This window comes from Budorcas taxicolor, chromosome 1, assembly GCF_023091745.1.
Source record: "Budorcas taxicolor isolate Tak-1 chromosome 1, Takin1.1, whole genome shotgun sequence".
NCBI classification, from domain to species: Eukaryota; Metazoa; Chordata; class Mammalia; order Artiodactyla; family Bovidae; genus Budorcas; species Budorcas taxicolor.
This window is the reverse complement of record NC_068910.1, coordinates 90,870,258-90,890,494: the sequence shown is the minus strand read 5'-3', so window position 1 is coordinate 90,890,494 and position 20,237 is coordinate 90,870,258. Positions and strand designations below refer to the sequence as shown.

The following is a 20,237-nucleotide window of genomic DNA, read 5'->3' as shown; positions in this document are numbered from 1 at the left end:
CCCCTCCCCCTATCCTCTCCCTGCTGATAACCACTAGTTTGTTCTATCTGTGAATCTGCTTCTTTTTGTTATATTCACTAGCTTGTTGAATTTTTTAGATTGCAACTATAAGTGATATCATGCAATATTTGTCTTTCTCCATGTGACTTTTTTCACTTAGCATAATACATGAGTTCATGGCAAAGATGAATAGGAGAGGTTCTGTAATCAGAGAGTTTACAGTGGGAGTTCAAACTATTGTCATATTATTCCTGCAGAGTATACGGTTTTATTGTGGACTTTGGAACAGTCTGACAGTCCTCTGTACAAATATTTCAGAGCTGTGATATATTGTTTACACTGCTTATAAACAGACTTGGTATGTCAAACTATAGTAAAGACACTGGAATGCAGCTAGACTGATAGACTATTACGCAGTACATTCCAGGGGTGAGTTTTTCACTCGGATTTTCACCTCTCCCTAAGCAAGCAGAAGTATTTGTGGAAGACTGAGATGCTTCGTCTTCTTATCTGTATTTTTAATTAGACATAATCTTCCTGGCAAGTTTCAGGTTTATGTTTTATTATTTTTTAATGATTCACAGGTATGACATTTTCTCAAATTATTATTATTAAAATTATTTTGTTACCATATTTTTAAAGATAAGAAGTCAAGCAAAGCTGACTTATGCCTTAGCTGATTTATAAGTGTTTTAAACAAAAGAAATAGTCCCTGGTAGGATTCCTTCACACTTATGTTTAGCCTGATTCATGTAAAGAAGACACAGAGAGTTTGTAGTTTACATATCTTAAAGTAGACATGTTTAAAGATCTTCATTTTTTCTTGACGTTTCATCCTAAACACGTGTCCATCTTAGCAAGTGATCAATATGATAATTTAAAAGCTTAATCGTTGGTAAATGATTGAGGCACCAAAATAAATGCATAACTTTTTTTTTCCCATCTGAAATGTCCAGATTATCGTGCAAATGACACAATTGCTCCAACTATCCCATACAACCAGTCATATGACCAGAATACTGGAGGATCCTACAACAGTTCAGACCGGGGAAGTAGTACATCAGGTAAGTAAGGGAAACTGAGGAGAAGGCCAATCTCTCCTTTAAAGAGATGGTACATTCCTTTAGCTTGAATGCTAATGATCTGAAATATGACATGGCTAATCACTTTATATGATTTGACTCTTCAGGCATAGGTCTAGTCTCTGCAAAGTGAACTACTGTCCACTCATTGAACCATTTTATGTCCTATTTGGTAATGAAGATTGAGGCTCCTATTTTCTTCCTTTTTAAGGAGCTCTATTAAAGCCAGAAGCATGACTGAATGTTTAAAGGCAGTTGAAACACTTTTTCCATTTCAGCAAAAATATAACTAAAAATATTGCACATCCAGTTAATCTGCTAACTGTGTTACCATTTGAAGGTAGTCTGTTAAAGCATATGAAACTTCAGCACACTTGAGTAGAATCAAAAGCCCAAGAGATAGTATCATGAGATTTAGGTACAATTGGAACCTGCCTCCGTTAATGATCTCTCTATCCCTTACTTAGTTCTTGCTCTAAAATCTCGTGAAGCAACCTCCCGACGTCAGTGTGTGCGAGCCTCAGAAGCCACACCGCGGCCTCTCCCCTGTGGTTTTCATGCTGTGGCAGCTGTTTGCCAGCTGTTTTCCTGATAGCGGCTGCAGATGGGAGCTTGCTGGCACTTAAGCCCTGTTTTTCTAATTAAAGGCAGTTCATTATTAGAACGAACATGTGGCAAGTCACACCACAATGAGGACGAAACCGATTGATCTTGACTCTAGTTTGTTTCTCCAGGAGAGGGTAGATATATTACTTCCTAGAAACTGGATTAAAGTTGCCAGTAGGTGCTTTTAGCCAAATGTCTCTACCCCTCTTCTGTAATGAATATGGTATTTGCATTTTACCTTCTTGCCTTGATGAAGGCATGCTGATTTGGCATTTTCTAGCCTGTGTTTTGTCACTGATTGAAATTGCAGCTAGTTGAATTAAGGAAGTTAGGAATAGCTCTATACCTTTTTAGATCTGCTCTTGTTTTACTATGTATTGTTTGATTGTTTTTTAACAAATCTTATCAAATGACTTTTTATATTTTTTATAGTAGGTAAACTCTAAACTATAAAATAGATACTGGAAAAGAGCTAGATTGACAGATTATTACTCAGTACATTCCAGGGGTGAGTTGGCTATTTGGATTCTCACCTCTGCCTAAGTAGGCAGAAGCATTAAGCATTTCTAAATTAAGAGAAGATTTTCAAAGATGTCCTCTTGGGACAACTATACAATGTGTTTTTATATTTGATATCCCATGCCATTTCTTCTTTGAATTCTTAGGCACTTAAAGAGAAAAATGTCTTAATGAAAAAAAAAAAAGATTCTAGGTTGTTACTCAATTGCCTTTCTCCATCCCTCGGTTTAGATACATAGATCCTAATGTTCTGCTGCTACTTGGTATTTAGTATTCTGTGAATATGCGGTAAAAAGGTCCCATGATGTGAAATCTGGTGGTAATTAGGGGAGAGAATGAGGCAATTAAATGAGGTATAGGCGAGATTTGTGATGTAAGGCTTTTCAGGACAGGTAGAGTTGTTACAGTGGATGACTGCCAGGAAATCAAGACAAAGGCTGTGAGTACAGTCAGCTCCTCAGTACATGCACAGCCATTCCAAGACAAGACAAGTGAGTGGAGGAAGAGAGACCAGAGGCAGAAGCCTGGCCATCATAACTTACAAATAACAGCCTGTCCCTCAGCCCACACCTGGTGCAGTAACAGACTAGTGCAAGGACGTCTGGCTTCACAAACACTGTCATTTGAAAATTCCCAAGGGACTTAAAAACTAAGTCTCATTGAATATATTCAGACCTGTTTCATGTACCATGTGAGTTGGATCTTTTCTCTTTCAGAAAGGTGTTTTTTTTTTTTTTAAAGACAATTTGCTGAATTTAAGGGATCATATGAGAAAAATAATTATAGACTCATTGTCTGTAATCTATGTAATAATGTAGAATATATCCTATTGGAGGAGGAGGAGAACAACCATTTTATCTCCAAATATCTTTGACCTAACATTATTTTAAAATGAATATACCAAAATGTGCAGCTACCTATGTTTAAAGAATATGCCAAATCTAATACCAGAATGTTGGGCAACTTGAATAATTGAGCTATTTCAAACTTCTAAGAACGTTCAAGCAACATTATTTCACTCTAAGCCATAATTTTATAGAAACAGTGGCTAAAAACACTTCGGCTCCTTTTTAGAAACCATTTTTCTGCTTCTTTTGTTGTTAGATATATTAGTTCTTCCAGCAATTATTTTCATCTGCACCTGTCTTTCTGACAAAACTAGTAATTTCATTGTGCCTAAAACGTTTCAGTGGACAAGTACAAATTATATATACTCGGTAATTTAATGCAACAGTGGAAATGTAATAGATCGTATCTGTATCATATTGTATTTTAGGTTCCAGCAATTAAATAATAGAAAGGCACTTCAGAAAGTATGTCTACAGCTCATTTGTTTTAGATGATAATCCATAATACAATTAATTGCTGTAAGAAGATCACTATTAATGATATGACTTATAAAAATTCATTTATGGTTTTATTGCTCTTTCACTATTTATTTTGCACTTAAACTTTTCAGTATTCTGCATTTTCTTTTGTACAAAGTTCTGTTTAAAATTTAAGAAGAAAACTTTCTTTACCTCTGTATATAAATTATAAAATCATATTTACAGAACATAATCTGTGGATTATTAATAATATATGGATTATTAACCTGTGGAAAATAGAAAAGCTTTAAAATTCAGAAATAAAAGTTGCCTTTTATTTCTTTCCAAGGGAGTCAAGGGCACAAGAAAGGGGCACGGACACCCAAAGTACCCAAGCAAGGTGGCATGAACTGGGCAGACCTACTGCCCCCTCCCCCAGCACATCCTCCTCCTCATAGCAACAGTGAAGAGTACAGCATCTCTGTAGATGAAAGGTAAGAGGGATTTTAGGACCGATGTAGGTGGAGCAATAGGATTCCCTAAACCAATATTAAGTAATTACTAAACTAAATCATCCGGGGAGACTGATTCTTAGGGTCCATGGACATTTGTCTCTGAATAAAACAATATCGATGGGTCAGCACAACTTAGAAACCCTCTTCAGTTTTGCAATAACAAAAGTAATTCGTATCTTAGAAGCTTCTTTTGGAACTCATAATCATGACTCATGAATACATACACACACACCCGTTCACATACACGCACACAGTTTACATATTTATAAGTATTTTAAATTATATACATGTAATTAACATACATGATCATGACTATATATGAGATCACCTATATCACTATATTTGATTTTGTATTTTTCAAATGTCAAAACTTCCATTGTATATCTCTGAATTTTCATATATTAAGTGTATGGATTTATATCACAGCTCCAGCATCCTGAAAACTGATTGCTGCCAGATATTATCACATTCTGCTGAAAACTGTAGAAGTTTAAACTTTGCTGAATTGTTTCTCACACAGAGTTAACTAGCGTAAAGAACCCACATGGCAGCAATTAGAGAGTTAGCATGTTTCTCCCTCACGCCAGGGTCTGTAGAACTAGATGGGGTACCACCCAACAGAACAAAAACAGCAGCTTCACTCGGGTGATCAGTGGAAGAGAACGCCTTTGATATAGAGAATTAACTCAGAAAATGCAGAATCGGCCCAGAAATAGTCTTTCTAAAGACTGCTATTGAAATGAAGACATTGTTCTTTCATTCTCCACAAATATAAAACAAAAAACAGTCTTAGAGTTCCAACTATGACAGGAAACAAAGTCTCTTTACTCTTATTTTCTAATCACTGAATTAGCAAATACTGAACCATTGATCCCCAGAAAAATGCAAGGGTAGGCTCCTGTAAGCTCTGGTTACATTTTTGTCAGTCTATCCATACATAGGCGGAGAAGGCAATGGCAACTCACTCCAGTACTCTTGCCTGGAAAATCCCATGGACGAAGGAGCCTGGTAGGCTGCAGTCCATGGGGTCACTAAGAGGCGGGCACGACTGAGCGACTTCCCTTTCACTTTTCACTTTAATGCGTTGGAGAAGGAAGTGGCAACCCACTCCAGTGTTCTTGCCTGGAGAATCCCAGGGACGGGGGAGCCTGGTGGGCTGCCGTCTGTGGGGTCGCACAGAGTCGGACACGACTGAAGTGACTTACCAGCAGCAGCAGCAGCAGCCATTCATAGAACTTCCCTGGTGGCTCAGATGGTAATCGGCCTGCAGTGCAGGAGACCTGGGTTCAACCCCTGGGTAAGAAAGATCCCTGGAGATGGAAATGGAGATCCATACATAACCTTCTGTTATATGTGTTTTTGTTTAAAGACACCTTATTTAATATATATTGTTGATTCATTAACATTGCATTCCCAGCCAACAGCACTGTAAGTCATTCCTGAGCAAAGCTTATCTAATTCACATGTTTTCTCCACTGAGGGACATTATAGCCTTCTTGCCCTTGGGAACCCCAGACAGCCCTAAAGAAGTACACCTGGGGGTCGTTTTTACCAGGGAACTCACCATCATAAGGGCTTCCCTGGTCGCTCAGTTGGTAAACAACCTGCCTACTAGTGCAGGAGACCTGGATTTGATCCCTGGGTCAGGACAGTCCCAGGAGCAGAAAATGGCAAGCAACTCCAGTATTCTTGCCAGATTATACAGATACTTGCCTGTGTTGTTTAGGTCCTCATGTTTTATTCTGTAGGCAACTAAAGAGCCACTTATTACCCTAAAACAGGTGACTAACCGGAGAGTGGTGCTCATTATAATAAAAAGCAATGTGAGAAATAAATTCTAGAGATTTTTAGAAGTAGAGTAGACTGTATTGGTGTTTTTCTTTACCTGTGGCGGATTCATGTTGATGTATGGCAAAACCAATGCAATATTGTAAATATTGTAAATACAATATTGTAATTAACCTCCAATTAAAATAAATACATTTATATTAAAAATAAAATTAAATTAAAAAAAGAAGTAGAGTAGAAATGAACTGGGGAACAGTTTAAGGTAGAAGAGAGGAATGTCAAAATGAGTACAACAGACATAGGAAACACAGGAGGAAGCTCACAGATAGTGGGATTTGTTCATTAAAAGAAATTATAAAGATACAAAGAAATCATGTTATATGAGTATCAACTTTTCCTGAGTTCTGGTAAACAAGGTAGGGAATAAATAAGATAGAAGGGTAACATGAACATGATTTATATAATGTATCAAGTTACTGCCATTCTAATTAGTAATTGTGTACCCTGAGGTAAAAGGGAAAGGAAAAAATGTTCACCAGATTCATTTAGAGCTTCCACATAGCTCTAACTGTGGAGGAAAGGGGACGTTTTATAGTTTGTTGATTATTTTATTTATTGTGTTTTTCATTCACCATCCTAAATGCAAGCCAACTATACTATATTTTGTGCTCAACCAAAGAAATAGTGATCTATTATGATTTTAGAGGAAAAGTGGATTGTATTGGGCTAATAAGTTGATCTCCAATGTATCTCCCTCCAGAGGGGATTTTCAAGAGTAATTTTTCTCAGAGTTTAGCACATTGTCTTTGGATTATTTTCAAGACCATCCTGAATAGTCCTTTAGAGATCATGTTGAGTTGGAGGGATTGAAGAGATCAAACACATTTGGGGTTTACTAAATTAAACTTTGTTAGATTTCTTCATTGCATGACTTCTCAGAGCCTATAATGAGCCAACTGAATTTGTAATCCCATGGAGAAAACTTTGTTATCTATAGCAATGCACACATCTTTATGACTGAGCTATTTTTTTTTTTTTTTAAACAATACCTCCTCTGATTTTTTGGAAATTCTTATTTATTTATTCATGGCTGCACTGGGTCTTTGGTGCTGTGTGTGGGCTTTCTGTCTTTGCAGGGAGCAGGGCCTGCCCCCTAGTTGGGGTACGTGGGCTTCTTATTGTGGTGACTGCTCTTGTTGAGCAGCATAGACTCTGGGTGAGGGGCTTCAGTAGCTCCAGCACACAGGCTCAGTAGTTGTGGCACACGAGCTCAGTTGCCCAGCAGCATGTGGGATCTTCCCAGACCAGGGATTGAACCCGTGTCCCCTACATTGGCAGGTGAGTTCTTAACCACTGGACCACGAGGGGAGTCCCAACAAGACCTTCTGAAGGTGGCCTGAAAGCAATTCAACACTAAGATTTCGCTCACTCTACAGGTAGTTCATTGGAACAACCTGAAGTGAGTCTAAGTGTCCTTATGATTTGTTCTAGCTATGACCAGGAAATGCCATGCCCCCTGCCCCCTGCACGGATGTATCTGCAACAAGGTGAACTAGAAGAGGAGGAAGATGAACGAGGTCCCACTCCCCCTGTGCGGGGAGCCGCCTCTTCTCCGGCTGCCGTGTCTTACAGCCATCAGTCCACCGCCACTCTCACACCCTCTCCACAGGAAGAACTCCAGCCCATGCTACAGGATTGTCCCGAGGAGGTGGGCCATGGGCAGCACCAGCCTGACAGGAGGTATGGGGGTCATTCGGCTTCTTCACTAACAGATTGGCTCGTTTCCACTCCTAAGTGGCATTTACAGAATGCTCTTACCCGAAGTACTTTTCAGGTCACGTGGGCTTTTTTCCAGTATCATCACACAGGAAGCCCTCCCTGGTAATTAGCATATCAAGTAATAGTCTTGATCAGAACATTAGATTAATTGATCCCAGTGAACTTGCAACCGTAAAATAATGTGCCTTAATTCTCACCCACTTAGGATAATTGCATTCATAAACACATGGAGACCATGTAGTAAATATATGGGTTGCTAATCTTTTTTTTTTAATCTGATAACATCTTATTGACAACGGGTGGTTTTGTCTTTTAGTTTTCTTTATGCGTGGCCATGCCATGTCTTTAGTCTGTGAAGGAGAGGCTTTCCTCCTGTCTTTTCAAATTCAGACTGCAGAGTGATTTGTTCTTTAAAAGCTGTAATGTTACAGGATGAATTTGGTATATTCATTTTGCGTTGACTTCAGGTATCTTTACTTTGGTTGAGATGTTAGCTTACAGTCCTTTTGTCTAAGCTACTAATAGTATGTTTCAAATTACTTTTAAATTACCTATTTCCTCACCATCCTCCTCTGTTACAAATGGTACCCAGTACCTTCCTCCTGGCAAACTCTTCTTTGTTCTTTAGAAAAGGTCAACCTCTTTACGTTTCTTGATCATGATCAAAAATCAGCTTTGTGTGTATGTCTTAGACTTTTTAACCTATGTATTCAGCATTGCCAACCAGCACGTTTGTTAGGCACAAATCCTTCACTTGTCATTTCTACCACATAAAAGCTATTACTGCATCATATCAGCACTTCTCTCATTGTTGATGATTTTATTTGTAGTATTTTATTGTCCTTGACATATTTTATATATATATATATATTATTTTCTGTATCCTTAATTTCATTTGAAACTGAGTATATTATTTGCCCCAGAAGATCTCCCCTCAATATTCTTGAATGAATAACAAATTCTGGTTTATGCTGCTTGAATTCTGTAGATCAAAACAGAATTTGCAGTGCTTTGAACTATTCTATCAGTAAGAGGTTATTACCAAATTTAACTCATATACTCTGTAAAATGAGGGAAGTAGTTAAATTTTCTTCTGCGTGACAAGGGGGAAGTCGGATTGCCAGACATTTAAATTTAATGTTATTAACCCATGGAACTTCAGGAAGATTGAGAACAAATAAGACATCTCTTTTCCCTATTAAGGTCACAACCATCTCTGCTGCCACTCTTATTCAGAGAAAATGAGATGCTAATAGAAGCTGTTAGCTCTGAAATATCTCAACATTCTTTTCTCATTCTTTCAAATTACCTATTTCCTCAGCATCCTTCTCTGTGTTACAAATGATACCCAGTATCTTCTTCCTGGAAAGCACTTCTTTTGTTTTTCTTAGGTCAACCTCTTCACCTTTCTTGATCACAATCAAAAATCGGCTTGTCTATCTTGCCTTTTCAGCCTTTCCTCTTGATTCAATCCTTTCTCCTTACAGTTAACCCTATTACTTTTTTTTTAAATTTAAATTTTTTTTTAATGGCAACCCACTCCAGTATTCTTTTTTTTTTTTTTTAGTTTTTTATTTTTTTAATTTTAAAATCTTTAATTCTTACATGCATTCCCAAACATGAACCCCCCTCCCACCTCCCTCCCCATAACATCTCTCTGGGTCATCCCCATGCACCAGCCCCAAGCATGCTGTATCCTGCGTCAGACATAGACTGGCAATTCAATTCTTACATGATAGTATACATGTTAGAATGCCATTCTCCCAAATCATCCCACCCTCTCCCTCTCCCTCTGAGTCCAAATGTCCGTTATACACATCTGTGTCTTTTTTCCTGTCTTGCATACAGGGTCGTCATTGCCATCTTTCTAAATTCCATATATATGTGTTAGTATACTGTATTGGTGTTTTTCTCTCTGACTTACTTCACTCTGTATAATCGGCTCCAGTTTCATCCACCTCATCAGAACTGATTCAAATGAATTCTTTTTAACGGCTGAGTAATACTCCATTGTGTATATGTACCACAGCTTTCTTATCCATTCATCTGCTGATGGACATCTAGGTTGTTTCCATGTCCTGGCTATTATAAACAGTGCTGCGATGAACATTGGGGTACCTGTGTCTCTTTCAATTCTGGATTCCTCGGTGTGTATGCCCAGCAGTGGGATTGCTGGGTCATAAGGGAGTTCTATTTGCAATTTTTTAAGGAATCTCCACACTGTTCTCCATAGTGGCTGTACTAGTTTGCATTCCCACCAACAGTGTAGGAGGGTTCCCTTTTCTCCACACCCTCTCCAGCATTTATTGCTTGCAGATTTTTGGATCGCAGCCATTCTGACTGGTGTGAAGTGGTACCTCATTGTGGTTTAAACTTCCCTTAGCCTCCCCTTTTTTATGCTGCTCTTTGTCTCTCCTACTCTGTAGGATTCTTTGATCACTTTTACTTTCCTAATTCTTATTCACACCTCAGTCCTCTGAATGCTGGCTTACACCATTTACTTCCATCAGGCTTCAGAAAGTAACCACTGAATCATCAATATAAAGCCTTCTCTTAGTTTTTTTCCATTATCTTACTACCATTTCCCCAATTAAATTATTCACCAAGTCCCTTCATTTCTAACTCCAAAATACTCTTGATTTTGTTCCTATGTTTTCTTTCCTAGAGCCCCTCAGGCAGGCCCTCAGTCCTGGTGCCTTTAAATACGATTGTATCCCTGCATTGAGCACCACTTATCTCGCCTTCTCTGTCCACTCTCCACATTGTTTTTCTTTACCCACCAGTCTAGTAATGTTAGTGCACATTCAGAGTCAAGTCTTACTATTTAGCCCTGTTTTAGTACCTTTTATAGTCCTTTTTCCTTTACTTACCTCTTCCCTCCCAACACTTCCACACGTCCACTTTTCTAATCAGTCTGTTTGAAATTCCCTGAATTTACCTTGAACTCACCAGCACCTTGTCAGCAATGCCAGGAACCAGCCCACAGAAGGTAGTACTGGAGCTAGCGGTGGGGGTCAGGCTGCTCTTGCTTCCATGACTGTCACCAAAATCCTTAGTGTCCTCACTGAGCACAGGTGTCTTGGTACATGCTGTTTCTCTTGATGGCCTGGCCAGCATTTCTCATCTTTCCAAGCTCTGTTTAGATGTACCACCTCTGCAACTTTCTTCTTGTTGCCTGGCAAAAATTTACTCATCTTGTTCTTTACTCTTCATAATGGTCTGTTCACCACTCTGTTACCACAGTAATCAGGTTTTCATGTTGCATTAGCGCTGGCAATTTGTGTCTCTTTCCCTGTTTAAATCAAAAGCTCTTTGAGAGCAATACTTAAGTCCTACTCCCGTCATCATGTTCCACAAATCTTTCTTCAGTAAAAATCTGATAAGCGGAATCTTTTACTAGAGGAGAATGTGAAATTGACTTACTCGCTACTGTTTTAGGGGAGTGAATTCAAGGTGAACATGTATACTTAGGAAATGCACTGGGTATCTGTACCAAAAATCCTCTTTGACTACATTCAGCCTGTTTTAAAAGGTATGACTTTCAGTCTATGAAGGTATTAAGAATCGTATCTCCAGGATTGCTGCTGGAAATAACCCTAGGCACTAATAAGAAGTACATGAAAGCCCATTAAATAGCATGGCAAAAAATAAAATAAATAAGAAAATGTTTAATTTGCCTGAAAATATTTTTGAAAAAGAAGTAGATGAAGCCCATTAAACAAAAAACTATTACTGTTCTTCTATGCTGAAGGTGTATCCTACATGTTTACCCTAGAAATTTTTGAAAATACAGATAAAGTGAAAATACAAAAGTACCAATGATCTCTTTAGTCAGAAATTGTCACTGCTAAGTCCTCAGTTAAGATCTTTTCTAACCTTCATCTCTATATAATCTCATATTGCTTTGAATTTGTGATGTGATGATATATTTGCCAATATAATCTTATAAAGTAGTTTTCACTGAAGAGTGAATTTTTCCATGCCAATGACTATTTAGATATTCACCTTAAACAAATGTGTACTGTTATTTATTTTTAAAATTCCTTAATATTAGACATATGAGTCATGTCTAGTTTTTTGATAGTATACATGATGCTTTAAGTCCCATCTCTAGTGAAGTCTTTGAGTCAAGCCTCTTCTCAAACCTTTAGCCTATTCAGAAACCTACCCATTTAGTAGATGACTTCTGTTTCTTGTCATGCCACTAATGATACATTCATTAAAGACATATGGTTATTTCTCTATAAACTTCATTCCAAAGAATCAGACCCTTATAGCCAAGTACCTGTTCCTGCAGATTTTTACTGCGTGATGATCACACAGAGCAATGCACGTATCTCCAGCCGTAAAGGCACTTTCCCACTTCCTCCAGCCATTTTCTCTTGTCTGTATTCCGGTAATGGTCCATAAGTGGTCTTGTTGCCTTTAGCCCTGCCCTCTCTTCATCCTAATCGTCTTGCTGCAGACTGAGCCGAGGCATTTTCCTAAAATGCAACACTGATCAAGTCGCTCCACTGCTTAAAATCTCTCAGTGACCTCTCATTTCCCTTAGAATAAAGGCAAAATCCCTTAATGGAGCCTTCAAGGCTCTTTGTGATCTGACCCCTGCATGCCTCCCCAGGCTTAGCCATTTTCACTCCCCTCCTCGCTGTGGCTGTTGCCTTTACTCCAGATTTCCAAAGAGTAAAGTGCTGGGACAACCAGCACTCTCCGCTATGTTGAGGTCTTTCCATTGGCCGTCTCATCTTCTTGAGACACCATTAGCCCCTCTCTTTTGTGGAGCTAATACTTGTGTATCCTTTCCATCCAAGATTAAATGGAAGATACTCTACATACAATCTTTCCCTGATGCCCCATCTCTAAGTTGGAGCCAATTCTATATGTTCCCACAGTGCCCTAAATATCATCTATCCTGGAGCTTGGAGAAAACTGCATTATCATTGCATGTTTAATTAACTGTTTGTTGCCTCCACTAGACTATAAGTCCCTTTAGTCAAGGATTATGTCTATTTTATTTAACTGACTTTCTAGCATACTGCCTGAGTCCTGTTTCTAGTGCTGCCTATGAACAACACTAAAATGTCATCACCTAAGACCATTTTCTTTTACTTGCCATTCCACTAGTCAGAAATTATGAAAGGATTCAACTGGGTAATTCATCACCAGCCCACATGGCCTCTTCTGGTCTTTGGGGCTGTGAGATCTACTTCCAAGTTAGATTCTTCCCTCATATGTCTGCCATCTCAGGGTTCCATGGCCTCTCTCTCCACATGCAGTCTCCTCCTCCAGGGTCTCTCTGCCATAGCCCCGGCTTCTCATAACACAGGGATCTCAGGGGAGTGGCACTCCTTTCATGGCAGCAGCCTACTTACAAGTCAGGGAGAAGAAGTTGCCAGGCCAGCTAAGAGCTACATTCAGAACTGGCACAGTCTAACTTCTGCCATATGCTATGGTCAGAGCAGTTGTGGGATCCACGCAGATTCAGGACATAGAACTAAACCCCCACTCTTGACGAAGTGGAGAGCTAATTCTCATCCCAGAAGACCATTGTGGATAGAAGATACTGCTATGAACATCTTTGTAAAATACAGTCTGCCGTGGCCTGATGGCATAGTTAGTTTATTAAATGTGAGTGCCTTAAAACTGAATCTTTCTATGTCTTAAAGTGTAAACTGTAAACCATTACCTAAGGTCTTGTTTCTTGTGATTCCTTTGGTCTTGAACCTAGAAGTTTCTTCACCATAGTTGATACAGAATAAATGTTTAAAGAATGAATACATATTTTGCTTTTATGTTTATTGATTATGGACATTACAAATAGTGTAATGTACATGAATAAGAAATTACCGAGCTAAAACCATTATAACTGCAATATTTAGATAAGTATTTCATACTAGCATTATTGTGGATATTACAATTTTGACATTCTAATGAGCTTCTGAGGTATTCCATTTTTGTCTAAAACTAGATAAACTAGATGACTAACATAATAGTAATCTTTCATCTCTCTTTTCAGACTAACTATGAAAATAATATAATTAGATGTATTTGCATATATTGTTTTCAAAAGTATCTGATACTATTGAGTTTATTGTAGTTACGATCTAGTAAAAAAAAAATCTTTTGAAAGTAAACTTCATGTGTGGAATAGGAAATTGACTGATATCTTATTAGTATAGATGAGTATGATATAGTTGGAAGGAAAACAAGGTCAAAGAAAATTAAATATCTTGTCTGTTAAAAACTGGGGAATGGTTAATCATACAAAATATTAACACTATACCAGTTTTAGCAAAAAATCGAAGGCATGTATTTTATCCCTTTCATCTTTTGCCTGGCAAATGGTTTATGGTAAACTATATAGATACCTGCTTTCATAAATTAATGGAATTATTCTCTTCTATCTCTTGAACATGTTTATGAAGGCATCATTTTTGCAGGAGCCTAGAGTATTGTGATTTGCAGCCATATACTTGTACATTATTTCAGAAGACATTGAAACCCCGCAGGGGGAGAAATTGAGGGGAGTTGAGGCTTATTTGTGGCAAGTCCCACTTGAGTACAGCATCTTGAAATAGCTTTTTGTTTTCAAATAGAATATATTACATATTTCAAACTGTACATGTTTATCACACGTTCCCTGGGCTTGCCTTATTTACAGATGGTTTGAATAAAATTTTCTGTCTTTCCCCAGCATTTGCCCAGGGTGTTGGTAGTTAAAAGCCAGTCCTCATTTAACATGAAGATGTTTTGGCTTCATATAATGTGACTTATCCTCATACAACAATGCTGACATCTTTTCATTGTGAAGTTGGCTGTCCTACATCCCTTCATTGATGGTCAAAATAGCTCCTTTTGTGCTAAAAAGTCTTACATGTAAATAAAAAAAGAAGTTTCTTGTGGTATTTTGGATGTGCTGGCTGACAAAGGCTGTAAATTGACTTTTAAGTGTGGTATTTTATTGCAATCCAAATTAAACAAAGGTTTTCCTCCTGTGTGTATAACATATTCCATATTGAAGCAATTATCCATTTTAATCTCTTAAATAACTTCAGCTTTGGTACATTGTTCATATTTCTTATAGTACCACACACAGATATGCATTAGAAACCACCCAAAAAATGAAAAAAATAATATATTTTACTAAAGAACTGTGTATATGTATATATCAATATATTACATATGTACATACATCTGTGTATATGTGCATGCGTGTATGTGTACTACGTCACGTCAGTCGTGTCCAACTCTTTGTAATCCTCCTATGCATGGGACTCTCCAAGCAAGAATACTGGAGTGGGTTGTAGTGCCCTCCTCCAGGGGATCTTCCTGACCCAGAGATCGAACCCCCATCTCTTACATCTCCTGCATTGGCAGGTGGGTGGGTTCTTTACCGCTCACACCACCTGGGAAGCCTGTGTATGTGAATATATATGTATAATAACACTGTACCTAGAGGAAAGGCCATCACCTTGGAAATGGAATGTGAGATTAAATTCTAAATTTTATACATACTAGTCATGGGAACATTGGCAAGGTCTTTAATTCCTCTGAATTTCAATATCTTCATCTGTTAAAACAATAATAAAATAAATACCCTGGAATGCTGTTGTGAGAATTAAATAAGCTAACATTGTATAATACTTAGCTGCAAAGGAGGTGCTCAACCAGTTAGTTAATTATAGTATTTTTTAGTAATCCTTCACTTTCAATGCTTTCTATTTGTGTTAACAAAACATGTTTTTGAAGTGTCTCAATTCATTGGAAGAAACAGCACCAAACTTTTTTCTCCAAACAACTATCATGCCACCCTAAGCACTGTGCTATACTGAATTTCCCTTTTCCTCTCTGTAGCAGGTCTGCAAATTAGATCTTGAGCAGAAAATATATGGGTTTGTTTGTATGCTTTCTTTTAATTAATTACTCGGTCTTATCAATTTTAAAACTACAGTCATACACGTCCAGATTTTTTTGCAGACTGAACGTGTCTGTAGCCATGGTGACAAGGAGTAAGCAGTGTGTTCCATTTTGAATCACCTGCTTTCTTGCTCTTCGCAGTCGATTCTCCTAGGTGCTAAGGCAAGGGTGAGGGTGCATGAAAAGAGTAAAGTGGACGAGGATCCAGTCTTCTTCTTGGTCAGCGCTGATGTCTGTTCTGTCTCATCTTGCTCTGTGAGCCTCATAAGGATGGTGAGGGAAGGGGGCTGGCACCAGCTTCCACTGATGACTCACTCTATCCTGGACAACACCTGTAGACGTGTGTAGTCCTTGAACAATTTAGCCACATCTTCAGGTAGACCACCAGTCAGTGGCATTCATACTCTGTCTCTGCTAGTCTCCCAAGCCATAGGGTCACCAGAGAACACTAAACCCTAATCTCATCTACCCTCCAGCACTAGTGCTTAGAGTGGCAGGCTTGTTTTTCTTTGTTTGTCATTGATTTGTTTTTTTAAACATTATTGGAGTATAATTACTTTACAATGTTCTGTTAGTTTCTGCAGTACAATAAAGTGAATCAGCCACGCTGCTGCTGCTGCTGCTAAGTCGCTTCAGTCGTGTCCGACTCTGTGCGACCCCGTGGACGGCAGCCCAACCGGCTCCCCCGTCCCTGGGATTCTCCAGGCAAGAACACTGGAGTAGGGTGCCATTTCCTTCTCCAGTGCATGCAAGTGAAAAGTGAAAGTGAAGTCGCTCAGTCGTGTCCGACTCTTAGCGACCCCATGGACTGCAGCCATATGTATGCATATATCTGCTCCTGCTTGAGCCTCCCTCCTTCACCCCCAATGCACCCCTCTTGGGCGTTACAGAGCACCAAGCTGAGGTCCCTGTGCTATACAGCAGCTTCCCATTAGCTCTTTACACCTGGCAGTATAAATGTATCTATGCTCTTCTCCCAATTCACGCCACTCTCCCCTTACCCCACTGCATCCACTTATGTTCTCTACATATGCATCTCTATGCCTGCCCTGCAAATAATTCTACTGTACCATTTTTCTAGATTTCGTGTATATGCATTAATATATAATATTTTTATCTTTCTGACTTACTTGACTCTGTATGACAGACTCTAGATCCATCCACATCTCTACAAATGTTCCAACTTCATTCACTTTTATGCCTGAGGAATATTGCATTATATATATTTACCATATCTTCTTTATCCATTCATCTGTCAGCGGATCTTTTGGTTGCTTCCACATCCTGGCTATTGTAAACAGTGCTGCAGTGAACACTGGGGTACATGTGACTCTATCCTCTTTATTCTCAGGAGCTCAGAATTTGATGAAGTGTTGTCATGACCTTTCGAAAAGAGATTTCCCTTATATTACCTTTTTAACCTTGCTTAGAGGAGGGCATAGCAACCCATTCCAGTATTCTCGCCTGGAGAATCCCACAGACAGAGGAGCCTGGAGGGTTATAGTCTATAGTGTTGCAAACAGTTGTAGATGACTGAAGCAACTTAGCATGCAACTTCATTTAGACAGCTCTTTGTAACCTTGCTTAGATAGCATCACCAACTGAATGGACATGAATTTGTGCAAACTCCAGGAGATAGTGGAAGATGAGGAGCCTGGCATGCTATAGTCCATAGGGTTGCAAAGAGTCAGACATGATTTAGCAACTGAACAGCAACAAGAGCACTGACTGAAACTGTTGAGCACATCACTAGGTAGTCCTCCAGGTAGGAATCACTATATATGTTCCCTGTTTTTCAGGCACTTTCCCAATTAGGAAATCTCTTGGCATTCTTCCCATTTGGGAATAACTTCTTTCCACAAACCTTGCTTTCCACGAATGTCTAAGTACTCTCTGCCTTCTTAGTCATCTTCTGTTCACTGTGTTTGATGGTGCAAGAGGGGAGAAGAAAGACTACTTTTAACTGAGGTTCTCTAGATCTGTGGAGAGAAGGCTTAAACCAGTTATTGTTAACTCTGTGAACTTAAATCCAGAGCAGCAAGAAAAATACCTGTAAACATTTTGTTAAACAGATAGGAGGAATAATGGTAAAAGTCATATACTTGAAAATAGCTAATAATATTTATAAGTGAGCAGTTTGGAGAAAAATTACTCTTGGCTATTTCTTTAATAGAATAAAATCTGAAGGAAATTGTATCATATGTTCAATGCATAATATTTTAATCCTATAAAATTCTACTCTCTGTAGTCAAAATGAATGTGTCCATTCGCTTGCAGTGGTAGGAGAGACCATGAAGGAACAGGAAGGGAACACGTTTATATGTTTATGGAGCAGCCTGTTTCAGAACTAATGTCTCTGTCTTTGGTCATTATAAGCTGTCAGTAATATTCCATATAGAGCATGTGTGCATGCTCAGTCATATCTGACCCTTTGCAACCTCATGGACTGTAACCTATCAGGTTCCTCTGTCCATGGGATTTTCTAGGCAAGAATACTAGAGTGGGTTGCCATTTCCTCCTCCAGGGGATCTTCCTGAACCAGGGATCGAGCCGGTGTCTCTTGTGTCTCCTACACTGAGCCAGCCAGTGGGTTCTTTACCAAATGCACCATCTGGGGAGCCCCAATATTCCATATGCGTTAGGACAAATACATAGGTGTCAATTTCAAAATAGGTATTGCTTACCACTTTTTTCACCCCTTTTTAACTGAGCATAACTGAACAGGGAGGCCTGGTGTGCTGCAGTCCATGAGGTGATGGAGTCGGATGTGACTTGGAGACTGAACAACAACAACCCAAAAGATAAAACATAAGGAGACTTATCCATAGATGAGTCTATTTCTGTTAAGCTTGAATCAAAAGGTAGCCCAGCTTTCTTAAAAGTACCTCTGGTATTGAGATAAATTTCTTACAACTCAAAAATGTAAGCGTGCCCTGATTTCCCGTTGTTTTTCCTGAACAAATGAGCTCCATGGAAGCGAAAATCTAAAGGGTGTACTTGTGAATTTAATGGCAACTCACTCCAGTATTCTTGCCTGGAAAATCCTATGGACAGAAGAGCCTGGCAGCTACAGTCCATAGGGTTGCAAGAGTGGGACGAGACTTAGCGACTAAACTACCACTGTATGAATTTCTTGGTTAGTGTACACTTTTGTGTCCTTAGTAATGAGCTAAGCCATGCTTGTTTATTCATTTTCCTACAGACGGCAGCCGGTGAGCCCTCCTCCACCTCCAAGGCCGATTTCTCCACCCCACACCTACGGCTACATTTCAGGACCCCTTGTCTCAGACATGGATACGGATGCGCCAGAAGAGGAAGAAGATGAAGCCGACATGGAAGTAGCCAAGATGCAGACCAGGAGGCTTTTGTTACGTGGGCTGGAGCAGACCCCTGCCTCCAGTGTCGGGGATCTGGAGAGCTCTGTCACTGGGTCCATGATCAATGGTTGGGGCTCTGCCTCAGAGGAGGACAACATTTCCAGCGGACGCTCCAGCGTTAGTTCTTCTGATGGCTCTTTTTTCACTGATGCTGATTTTGCCCAGGCGGTCGCAGCGGCAGCGGAGTATGCTGGTCTGAAAGTTGCCCGGCGCCAAATGCAGGATGCTGCTGGTAAGTCGTACACTTCTCACCAAGCTGGAGGAGAAAAAAAAAGAAAATTCTATATGTATTTGTCAGTTGCTGATTATCTCCATAATCTTGTGTCCTATATGAAATACAACTGTGACCACCCTGGTTTTTGACTGCCAAGTTTCCTAGGTGACTCAGACAATAAAGAATCCACCTGCAATGAGGGAGACCTGGGTTCAGTCCCTGGGTTGGGAAGATCCTCCGCAGAAGGGCATGGCAACCCGCTCCAGTATTCTTGCCTGGAGAGCCCCCAGGGACAGAGGAGCCTGGTGGGCTACAATCAGTGGGGTCGCACAGAGTCCAACAGGACTGAGGCACTAAGCACAGCACAGGAAGGAGACCAAGGTCCAAGATTATGATGTGTCATGCCTTGTCCCTTTTTCTTGACAAGACTTTTAAAATCTTCTATTTTATTTAATAAATCATATGTAATGTGAGTGAAGCTACCTGAAAAGTCTTCATTTTTAAGATAGTCTTAGCAAATATAAGTGCAACTTCTTTTGGAATGCCTGTGATCAATTAAATTGAGATTGTGTTACATAAAAGTCACCAAAATAAAATTAATTGAGGTAGTTCACTCGTCCCATTTAATTAGAAATTGTCTAGGAGAAATAGATAAATGTCTGGGTGGACACTCAACTGTTGGAAAGTGGGCTATTTCTCCTTAACCCCCATTCTTTTCATGCCTGTCAATTAGAATACTAATTTAATTGAGAAAATATAAAGATATTTATAATATATATACTTTTGTAAGCATAACTATGTTCTATGCTAAACTAAACATTGTTAATCTAATAATTTGGAGAGCAAGTTAATCTAAATGCTTATATATTTTTTTCTATTTCCCCTTTTATTGCCAGTAGCCTGTTTTTAATTACTATATATCCATTCTTATGTTTTAATTCTCTTATACTTATTTCCTACTCCCATCTTTGTTTAGAAAGTAAATAGTATGAGAAAGAAAAAAATTTTAAGTATATATTTTTCACATGATTTTAATTTCTGTAAAATGGAATATATATATTCATATACAAGATCAATATATATGATATTTCTGGTAACTAAAAATATACAAATAGAATAAAAATAATGGGATC

The 20,237-nt window shown here is 38.9% G+C and overlaps 1 protein-coding gene across 1 annotated transcript in view; it reads left to right on the top strand.

Moving 5' to 3' along the window:
- ROBO1 (roundabout guidance receptor 1) overlaps positions 1–20,237 on the top strand; it is a 448,749-nt gene that overhangs the window by 410,558 nt on the left and 17,954 nt on the right. The window contains exons 23-26 of the mRNA XM_052649948.1: positions 957–1,064; positions 3,864–4,008; positions 7,309–7,557; positions 18,716–19,122. Coding sequence (XP_052505908.1) covers positions 957–1,064; positions 3,864–4,008; positions 7,309–7,557; positions 18,716–19,122 — 909 coding nt within the window. The remainder of the gene's footprint in view (positions 1–956; positions 1,065–3,863; positions 4,009–7,308; positions 7,558–18,715; positions 19,123–20,237) is intronic.